Genomic DNA, 11,393 nt, shown 5'->3' on the forward strand with positions numbered 1-11,393 from the left:
CACCTAAGGCAGCCAGTACTTGCGAGTTGAACCAATGAAGCAAAGGCCCCAAGTGCTTATCCCAGCTTAACAACTTCATGAGCTCTTTTGGTACTTTTGGTACCATTATTCATGAAATGTGCACATCCGCCATGCTACCCCATCCCAGCCTGGGCCCTGCTTGTCCGAACACATCCCTGGAAGATTCTGGAACATAGCTCCCTCCCCTGTGAAGAACAGGGGTGGCCCAGCCACAGTTCCCTCCTGTGCCTGCAGGAGAGTCACAGGAATCACCAATGAAGCTTGTTACCAGGTACCAAGGGCTTGGGTCCTTCTCCCCGAGGCTCTGACACACAAGGCGGCAGCAGAAGCCTGGGTTTCATATGTATCCCAGGGCACTCTGAAGCAGACAGTCCCTGGGGACTCCTGGAGGAGCCCTGTCCTGTGTGACCCAGCTGCTCTCTGTGAATCTGAAATGGAAACGGTGGCCACTATGTTGGGTGCACCTCCATGTGAGGACCTCTCTGACGCACAAACGATGTCTTGATTTTCAGAGCCTCCACTTGCAAGCTAACGGCTGCGGGACAATCCAGCGTCAGGCGGTGCTTCCCGGGCCTCCTGCCCGCTGTGACCCTGGGCTGAGTCCCATTAACTCTGCTGCTGCTTTTGTTTGTTTGTTCTTCATGGGAAGGGGTTTCTATTTCTGCAGAGGGCCCTCCAGGCGAAGGCACCCGCTTTGGGGAAGGTGGCCTTGCTTGCTAAACCCAAACCCTGGGAGGCTCCTGGCTCCAGGAGAGGGATCAATATCCCGGTCTGCGAGGAGGCCTTTGTAGTGCAGACTTGCTGTTTGTGTTTCAGGCTCTAAGGGGAGGTTCGCTCCTAATTAAAGGCGTAAATGCTTTAATTCCTGGCCTGAGGGCTTCCCATGGCGCATTAGCGTATTAGGGAGGAAATGGATTGTAATCCCTTTAATATAAACTTGGAGGAACTCAAGGGCTTCTGGTTTGGGAGAAGAATTTCCTCCTGTGATTTAACAATATTAACCCGCTGAATTTGCATAGACAGAAACGGGGCCTAGCTTTTCCTCCAGAGAAGACCAAGGGGAATCTCTCTCCAATGAATGGAGGTTGCAATAAGGAAACTCCTGCAGCATACCAAGCCATATGCCAAGTCATTGTACATGTTTTTCCTCTTCCTTTATGTGTTCCCATCTAACTGTGAATATGTATTGAGCCAACTATTTTATCAGTAAAAAAAGAGAAGGTTTAGAGGTGACCATCCTCCTGGGGGAGGGAGCCTCGGGTGAGCCCTGTGCTTTGGACACATCACATTGAGTCCTGTCCACACCGCCTTCTTTTGTGTGCTTTTTAGCAACGTTTGCATCACGCAGGCCATGCTTTTACACATACACGCATATCAGTTTCTATTACACAATTTAGTTTCTCTTATTCCAGACAATTTGAACCCAACTCTTGTGTGTAAATTTAGACTTAAAAAAAAAGCGCAGGATTTGCTTTCTTGTTTATTTTCATTCTTTTTAAAAGTTGAAAATATCTGCCCTCACATGTTGCTGAAGAGACATCCAGAACCATGGGCAACTCCCCTGTGTCTTGTACTTTGGGAAAATAATTTGTATCACACTGTAAAAACTTAAAAGTCGTAGGTTGGACATGACATTTTGCAGTGTTAAAGTGCAAGTTTACAAAAGTTGAAAGCTACACTGTCTGGACGGAGGAAGTATTCCAATTGTCCGTGAAAATCCAGGGACCTGAGGCCCCGAGGAGACCTGCGGGCCTGCTGAGTGAGTGCCTGCAGGCATTTGGGTAAATATTGCATGTTGATTCTGAAGCCAAGAGGTTCAGCAGAGACTTCACCACAGCGCAGGCAGCAAGCACAGGGGACTCAAAAGAGGCCTGAGTACATGGACCCCCTGACCTTTCACTCCTCTGGCCTGATTTCCCTCCTGCTGCCCTTGACCGCTCTTTATGGAGGCAAAGGAAGGATGCTCGCAGGGCAGCAGGGCAGCACAGGGCTGTGCGGGAGGTACAGTGCCCAAATATGGTAACACTTCTCTGTTAACTTCAAATGCCATCCCTATCACCAGCAGCTCCAGAGTGTGTTACACAGGTCCAGAGTGTTCTTCCCTGACCTACAGATCCTCTTATCCAGGTGTCAACTCACCTTCTCCCCTCGGAAGCCACACAGGCTGCACAACCACAACCCCAAGGTCTTACCCCCCAGGTTGGCTCCTCCCCCAGCATATCTCACTTCCCCAAAGGACCGTCACTGCCCAGTGACTCATTCCAAATATCCTTGATTCCTCTGACTTGCCCCTGCTGCTTTCTAATATTGATCAAATTCTATAACTTTTACTTCCAAAACGGCTCTTGAATCCATCACACTTTCCATACCCACTGCACCGTTCCCAGTCTGCCCAGCCACCATCGTCATGCAGTGGCCTGCAAACTCCTATCCCTATATCCTCTGTTCCCTCCATACAGACCATTGTCCAACAGTGAGCTTTTTTATATGCACCTCCCATGCGTCATTCTTCTGCTTCACCTGCCCAGTACATCCTGCTATTCTCAGGACAAAGTCAACATGCTGGATGATGCCTGGCTCCCTGTCCAGCCTCGCTGGAAGTCGCCCTTGTCTCACCTCACTTTGCTGGAGCAGACCAGTCTCTCTTCCACCCAAGACCAGCCTCCCTCCAGCCTGGCAGCAGCCACAAAGCCCATAAAATTCTCCTTCCTGTTTAGGACTGAATGAAAATGTCCCTCCTTGAGGCAAGTCCTCCTAGACCAGGCCCAAGACTGGATCAGGTCCCCACATCCTATATACATCTTTCATGGCACTTGTCACAATTGTAATTAAAGACTCATTTGTGTGATTATTTATATAACTAGAGGCCTGGTGCACAAAAATTTGTGCACTGGGGGCAGGGAGTCCCTCAGCCCGCCTGCGCCCTCTTGCAGTCTGGGACCCCTCAGGAGATCTCCACCTGCTGGCTTAGGCCTGCTCCCCAGGGGATTGGGCCGAAGCTGGCAGTCAGACATCCCTCTGGCAGCCCGGGAGCCCTTGGGGGATGTCCACTTGCCAGGGAGCAGGCCTAAGCTGCAGTCTGACATCCTTAGTGCTGCTGAGGAGGCGGGAGAGGCTCCCACCACCACCGCTATACTGGCAGCCATCAGCCTGGCTTGTGGCTGAACAGAGCTCCCCCTGTGGGAGCACACTGACCACCAGGGGGCAGCTCCTGCATTGAGCATCTGCCCCCTGGTGGTCAGTGTGTGTCCTAGTGACCAGTTATTCCCAGTCATTCTGCTGTTAGGGTCCATTTGCATATTACTCTTTTATTATATAGTATAGAGGCCTGGTGCATGGGTAGGGACCATCTGGTTTGCTCTGAAGGGTGTCCCGGATCAGGGTGGGGGTCCCGCTGGGGTGCCTGACCAGCCTGGGTGAGGAGCTGACGGACGTTTTCAGACTGGCCACATCCCATTCAGGGTGGTGGTCCCCCCTGGGGTGCCTGACCAGCCTGGGTGAGGGGCTGATGACTGTTTGCAGGCTGGCCACAGCCCCTTTAGGGTGGGAGTCCCTGCTGGGGTACCTGACCAGCCTCAGTAAGGGGCTGATGGCTGTTTGTAGGCTTGCCACAGCCCCTTCAGGGTGAGGGTCCCTGCTGGGGTGCCTGGCCAGCCTGGGTGAGGGGCTGATGGCTGTTTGCAGGTTGGCCATGGCCCCCAGCCACCTAAGCTCCCAGTGAAGGCTGGCTAGAAGCAGGTATCTGGGATTTATTTGTCTTCTATAATTGAAACTTTGTTGCCTTGAGCGGAGGGGCCAAGGCCTCCTGCTCGCTCCAGTTCCCTGACTACTGGCTGTCATCTTGGTTGGGTTAATTTGCATATAGTCACTCTGATTGGTTGGTGGGCGTGGCTTGTGGGCGTGGCTTGTGGATGTAGCAGAGGTATGGTCAATTTGCATGTTTCTCTTTCATTAGATAAGATATATTTGTCCCCAGTTATACCGTAACTTCATTAAGACTGAGACTGTCCGTTTTATCTCATTCTTATAATTGTAGACCCTTGCACAATATCTGGCATAGCATAGAAACTCAGAAAGTATGGGTGATTATTGCCATGGAGAACACCAAGTACCTTCACAAACATCCATGTGACATCCTACTTTCATTCTAAGTGGACATTAGAATGTTTTACAGATGGTCCAACTGACTTCTTTTGAACTTATATCATTTACCAAAAACATGAAGATAATGTCTCGGGATTTTAAGAAAGGACTCCAAGTCTACTTGGTAATAGTTTCTTGAAAAATATATTCTTAAGGCACAAAAATCACTTATGATCTAGCCATCCCTCTACTGCTGTCTCAGCAGCCATTCTGTTTCTACCCTCTTCTTTGCCATTTCCTTCAGTTTTATTAAATTCACAAGCACTTTTTAACCCCTAAGTGTGACAGTGCACTGAGGGGCGTGAAAGTGAGTAAGACCTTTACCGAAAGGACCCCCCAGTCAGTTATGCGGAATAACTACTTAGCTCCCCAACCTTGAATTTGTGGAGACTGCTTTAGCTGTAAGTTACATAAACTCAACTAAAATTGCCTTTAGCAAGAAAAGAAATATATTGGCTCACACAAACTGCAAAATCCAGATGTAGTCAAGCTTCAGGCATGGCTGTATCCAAGGACTCAGTGTCCTCATGATGCAGTCACTTTCTCTCCCACACATCACCTCACCGATTTGCTGAAGGCTCACTGCTTAGCACTTTTACTTTGAGTTTTGCTCTCACCAGAATATGAGCTTTGTGCACCCCAGGATTTCCACCTATTTCGTTCATCTGCAAGGTTCAGAACAGCGCCCGATACACAATAAGGGCCCAATGAATATTGATTGAATAAGTGAAAGGGGACATCTGGTGAGAGACCATGGAGAAAGTAGCCCTTAAACAGCGTGGCCTTTAAGCAGCCCTGGCCAGTGTGGCTCAGTCATTAGAGTCAGCGCATGGACCCATGAGTCACAGGTTTGGTTCCTGGGTCAAGGGCACACACCTCTGTTGCAGGTTCCCCAGCCCCAGTAGGGGCATGTTCAGGAGGCAACCAGTTGATGTGTATGTATCTCTCTTCCCCTCCTCCCTCCCTTCCACTCTCTCCAGAAATCAATGGAAAAAATATCCTCGGGTGAGGATTAAAAAAAACCCAAACACAAACATTGTAAATAGCATACAATTTACCATTTTGGGAGAGTTTTTACAAGAGTTTATTTGAGCCAAAACTGACAATTGCAGGGAAGCAAGTTCTCTAATGCTTCCCTCATTTTTAACCTTTTAAAAAAATCCTCACCCGAGGACATATTTTCATCGATTTTAGAGAGAGGGGGAAGAGAGAGAGAAACATCGCTGTGAGAGAGAACATCAATTGATTGCCTCGCACACGTGCCCTGACCAGTGATTGAATCTACAACCTGGGCATCTGCCCTGATCAGAAATCGAACCCACAACGTTTAGGGTGCATGGGCTGATGCTCCAACCAACTGAGCCACACAGCCGGGGCTCATTTTAACAATTTTTAAGTGTACAGTTTATTGGTATCAAGTACATTTATGATGTTGTGCAATCATCAGCACCATCCATTTCCAGAACTTTTTCTTCTCAAATTGAAACTCCATATTCATTAAACATTAACTCTCCATTCCTCCCTCATCTCAGTGCCTGGTAACGACTAGTCTACATTCTGTCTCTATCAATTTGATGACACTAGGCACCTCATATAAGTGAAATCATACAATATTTGTCCTTTATGGCTGACTTATGTCACTTAGAATAATGGTTTTCATGGTTTATCTATGTTGTGACATGTGTCAGTATTTCATTACTTTTTAAGGCTGAAACATATTCTATTGCCTGTAAGGTCTTGTTTGTCCATTCATCTGTGGATGGACACTTGGGTGCTTCCACCCTTTGGCTATTGTGAGCGATGCTGCTGTGAACACGGGTGTGCACGCATCTCCTCGAGCCCCTGCTTTCAGTCCTTCTGGGTAAGTACTGAAGTGGAATAGCTGGATCAATCGGTAACTCTGTTAACGTTTGAAGGACTGCCATGCTCTTTCCACAACTGTTGCACCATTTTACATTCCCACCAGCAATGCTGGTCCCAATTTCAAGGGTTCCAATTACTCCACCTCCTGGCCAGTACTCCCAATGAGTGTGAAAGAGGGTGGAGTTTTAAAGAATGGAAGTGGGAGCCTTTCAGGCAACAGAGGCCTGGAGGGGTGATGGTATCAGAAGGATCCAGTCACATACAGTCTGATGTCATAATTCTCATGGGAATCTGTTTGTCCCCCTCTCCTGAAAATAGACTGATTCTGCAGATGCTGGAAAGCTCTCCTCCTGGGTCCCTCCCGAAGCTGCCAGGTTCATGGTGGCTCAGGTGTGCTGGGACACAGTGGCTCGCTGCGAGGCAAGGTGGCCAGGGACAGGGGCACTGACATGCAGAAGGTTAGCCAGTCACCTAATCACAATGCCCAGGGTCTGTGACCCAAACAGCCTGCACCATGTAGGTCAGGGTTCATCTCAAAGACAGGCGTGGCCCTGGGCGGAGCTTTTCTGTGCAGCGGTGTCCTGCAGTCAGCAGGGCAGGAGCAGCATCTCCCCCTCCGCAGCAAGACGGGCAGGGGCTGGTCTCAGCCCCAAGAGGGGGACTGTCTATACACAAAAGGAAGGGGCAAGGAGCCAGGTGATGTCTGGCACCCAGAGCCCGCTGAGTGGAGTGAGGTGCAGGGCAGGACTCCTTGAGAATGAAGTGGAGGACCAATCGAGAACCTCGGGGTCCATGAACACAAGCAAGGGTGGGTTCAGGGAGCTCCCCAGTGCCAGGTATAAGGCCTCCCCACAGAACTTCAGGGCTGGGGACAAGGGCCAAGGTTGGACCCACACATGCTCTTGTTTAGCTGGAATACCAAGCCTCACAACTGTCCTCCACTGGACACCCCTGTCTCTACTAGATAACACGGTGTGTGCTTCTGAATCGGCTGCCTGCATCTCGGCAGCTCAGAGCCTCCGTTCAGTGGGGCCTGTGCTGGAGGCAGCGCCTTCCAGCTCTGAGTGCCCAGTCTGGGTACCTCTGCAAAACTCCCCCTCAGTGACAATGTGCTCCAAGCTCGACATAGCCACAGTGGAGCCTGTGCCCATAGAAACTGGCCAGCGCTGTAGCCGGGCTTACTTGTCCCCAGAGCAGCTGTTAAACATGACCAGGCTGCACTTGCCCTTCATATGAGGCAAACCTGATGTTCTCACAGCTGGAATTCCTTCTCAGTTCTGCTTCAGCCCCTTTGTCCCAGGGCCCCTGTCCACCAGCCCCTTTATCCCTGCTGCCAGCCAACCCCTGATGACTGAATAATGTACAGGGTGGGGCGAGGCCTGTGTCTGCTCAGCACAACTTGTGAAGAGTGGCTGCTTTCCCTGCCTGCGGTAGAAGCAGGGCTAACCCACATGTCTGTGCCTAGGTTGTCTGCGATGGCGCGTGTGGTGTGCCCCCTGAAGGTGAGTGCCTGGGTTTCTGTTTCTGTCCCCTGTGACCACCTTCAATGTCGGCAGCAAAGCCGGGTTCTTAGGCTCTGAGGCTCCCTCAGGTCATGACTCTGGAATGTTTGTTGTTGTCAACGGGCAGAGGAAAGCTAAGGGTTTACAATTTTCTGGAGGTTCATTTATTTACTGGGTATGCGTTTAGTAGGCACCCTCGGTGTGTGGGGCACTGTGCTGGGATTTGGGGCCTCAGGGAATGCCTATGGTGAGGTCCTAACCCAGTGCACTCATCAAGTCAGTGCAGTGCACACAAGTGCAGGTGAGCAGAAGAGAGAGGCCGACTCTTGGAGAGATGCTGTGGGGGAGAGAGTTAATTTGGGTCTTGGAGGAATGTATGAGTTTGTCAGTCGGTGAGACGAGCAACTAGTGTTTCCAGCAGGAGATAAGCGTATGTGCCAGGCACCTGTGAAGAGAGGAAAGACGTGAGGCTGGAGGAAGATGGCATTGAGGGGAGCGGGGTGCGTGGGAAAGGCCAGCAGAAGCCAGGTCACGCTCAGCCTGAGCTCCCAATGCCGGGCATTAGCGCCTTGTTTGTACTCGCCCTTGCCCTCAGGCCCCTGTGGATTTAGACATCTACCAAAGCTCCTACATGGTCGACTATCAGCACTACGGGAAGCACAAGTACTCCAGCATCTCACCGCAAGTGGTAAGACGCGCTCTGCACTGTCTTCTATTCAACTGCTCAATAACATCTTTATTTCATTTCTATACGCATGTGGACCTCGGAGGCACTTGTTTAGGACAATCCCTGATGCCAGGAGGTCTAAGAGGTCTTTTCTGCATAGGTGTGTGTGGAAATGTATACAGGTCATGCATGCAGAAGAGTGTAAAATAACATACACCAATGGGTGAGACAGCACTGACAGAGCAAACACGCTGCGCCCTCCTGCTCAGCCTCGCCACCTTCAGAATAGCTACTGTGCTGAGTGTGGGGCTAGTCATTTCCTTGTGTGAATGTGTTTTTAAGAAGAAATCGTTCCACCTGTACGTATGTGTACTTCTAGATAGGGTGTTCAGGTTGACCTATAGGAACTTTATTATATGCTGGGTCATATTGCATCTTCTGTGACCTTCACTTTTTGCTGCACATGTGGATGGTCTTCATGTCCTGGATGGCATGGTATGCCACACAGGCTGCCCTTCTCCTGGTGGCAGACATTTGGGGTTTTTACTTTTTGTTAGCCTCCTGCCCACAGACACTGCGGTGAAGATGCGGCACAGCCTCACGTGCGAGAGGCCACCCATTCCTGGAGTGGCACTGGTTGTCCCTGGGGACATCACTGGCTTCCACAGTGGTAGCATCATTGACTTTCTCCCCAGCAGAGGCAGCCACACCTGCGACTCTCTAATCTTGCCATTACTTGGTAATACCAGACATTTAAAAATTTTACCAATTTGGTGGCTTTGAAATATTTTCCCAATATCTTTTCACTTGTTATGAGTATTTACTACTCTGTAAAATGTCTGTTCATGTCTTTTGACCATTTTTCTTTTGAATTGCTTATCTTTTTTTATTAATTTGTAGGAGTCCTTTAAATTCTGGACAGCTTTCATTTATCAGTTATATGTAAGACATCCTGTTCTGCCTAGAGGTACTGCACTAAAAATAATGTCTACACAGAGGTGGAACAACGTCTGAGCTACGTTATTTAGTAGAATCAAAGTGCAGAATTCAATTATAATGTGCATTGTTTATACACCAACCAAGGAGTGGATACACACACATGTCTACATGTACAGATGATATTTCTAGAAAGTTACAAAAAACACTAGTGACTGTGGTTGCCTCTGGAGATGGGAGGATGGGAGAGACATTTCATGATTAACCCTTCTGTATTATTTCAGCATTTCCCTCTGTTGTTTATATCACCATTCAAGAACTAATTTAAATTGTTTACTAAAGTGTGCTCTGTCATAGATACTTCCAAGGAAGCCACCTGTCCTCCATCTCGCTCTGCCCTCCATTCATGTGTGATTTGTTCCCACAGCAAATGAAGGTGGACACCCAGCTCAGGGAAAAAGAATTTTATAAGCTCACCCCCAGCCTCAACCCCAAGCTAGAGGATGGATACCCTGCCTTCCAAAGACCTTACATGACTGCCAGAGACCTGGGACGGCCCGGCTTCTTCCCACCACTGGACCGCATGAGCACCGAGGAGCACAAATGCAGGTGCACCAGCATCGGCCCCTCCGTGTACGCAGCTCCCCATGCTTGGTCCCTGGCCCAGGGCGATCCGAACTGGGCCCACCAGAGAGCTGACTTCCCGTGCCTCCTGGAGTCAGAGCGCCAGCCTGCTGCAGAGGAAGGCACAGGCTACCTGCTGCTGCCCGGCTGCCTCTGTCCTCACTGCCTTACAACCAAGGTCCCCATCTTGAACCGATGGGGGCCCCTGCTGCCGTTCTACCAGTAGGAAGGTCACCATGGAAGTCCCTCCCTCTCACAAGGAAACCCCTGCTCTGGCCTCAGATTCCAGAGAGGAGAACTGAAAATAAAACCTCGGAAAGATGTTCCGGCACCATTGGTACTGTGCCATTCACCTTGCTCCCTGGCCTGCCTGGGACACAACATCCCGCCAAGGAGAGAGGGAGGAGGAAAAGAAAGAAAACTGTGTATGGAGGGCTGCAATCTGTGTGGGGTTTCATTATCATTAAGAAAACTGATGTAAGGATTCGTACTGTTTTAGGCATTTACTTACAGAATAGGAACAGTTATGCTTCCCATAGTTACCTGGATGTTAGGTCTGACCATAAAACTTGACACGCTGCGGGATAGCTTTCCCCTCACTATTCTATTTTCAGTTTACTCACCACTTCCACCCTGTAGCAGTTAGGAGTGACTGTTTAGAAGCTGTCACTTTATACTCTTCTTCTTGCTCAGTAGAGACATTGTGAACACTTATATGTATGAGCCTAGGAAATAGGCTAAACTGCTGTAACAAAGAGAACCACACACCTGGGCAGTCAAGGAGGGTTGGCTCCCATCCCTGGGTCTAAGGTGGCTGCTATGACTACATTGTGTCCACCCAAAATTCATATGTTGAAACCCTAACCCCCAATGTATTTGGAGATAGGACCTTTAGGAGATAAGTAAGGTTAAATGAGGTCATAAGGGTGGACCCCTAATCCAATAGGGTTGGTGGCCTTCTGAACAGAGGAAATTTCCTTTAAAATGCTCTAGCACTTTATAATAGGGGAATAAGGAAACAATGCCAGCGACAAAATAAAAGTTGTAACTGAGTGATGGGTACATGGAAGTTCATTATCTTACCTTTCCTACTTTTGGGGGGTTTGAAATTTTCCATAATAAAATATTTAAAAAGGAATGGAGTGAAGGAGGAGGAGAAAACGGAAGAAAGGAGAGGAGGGAAAAAGAAAGATATGCCCCTTTAGATTACTATTAGCCATTTCTACGTGTGTCTAATTTATAATATTCTTCTCATCCTTGCTATGCATTTTTAGAAAAAAAGGAAGAAGAAAGGAGGGAAGGAAGGAGGGAGGGGAGGAAGGAAGTAGGAAAGACGGAAGGGGACAGGAGAGAGAGAGAAAGAAAAATCTGATAGCTTGATAGTATAGTTTTTTTCATCTCTGGTGAGATGGAATAATTTCGCAGATGATCTTTATTTCTTTTTCTGTTATAAAATGTTTCCTCATTAGTGTGTTTCCTTCTTCCTTACCAGTACAATCTTTAGAGTAGCGGTTCTCAACCTGTGGGTCGCAAACAATGAAAATACATCCTGAATATCAGATATTTACATTACGATTCATAACAGTAGCAAAAATTACAGATGAGAAAACTGAAGTGAGATTTCATGGAAGGAAGTA

General features: G+C 48.7%; 1 protein-coding gene across 1 annotated transcript in view; it reads left to right on the forward strand.

The window, feature by feature from the left end:
- The window catches only part of SPMIP9 (sperm microtubule inner protein 9), a 44,935-nt gene extending 33,907 nt beyond the window's left edge, over positions 1-11,028 (forward strand). Inside the window, exons 2-5 of the mRNA XM_081088190.1 lie at positions 5,899-6,025; positions 7,493-7,529; positions 8,125-8,217; positions 9,560-11,028. Of these exons, the coding sequence (XP_080944316.1) occupies positions 5,899-6,025; positions 7,493-7,529; positions 8,125-8,217; positions 9,560-9,982 (680 nt within the window). The 3' untranslated portion in view covers positions 9,983-11,028. The remainder of the gene's footprint in view (positions 1-5,898; positions 6,026-7,492; positions 7,530-8,124; positions 8,218-9,559) is intronic.
- Positions 11,029-11,393: the final 365 nt, after the last annotated feature.

This window comes from Myotis nattereri (assembly GCF_964212035.1).
Source record: "Myotis nattereri genome assembly, chromosome: 3".
Lineage (NCBI taxonomy): Eukaryota > Metazoa > Chordata > Mammalia > Chiroptera > Vespertilionidae > Myotis > Myotis nattereri.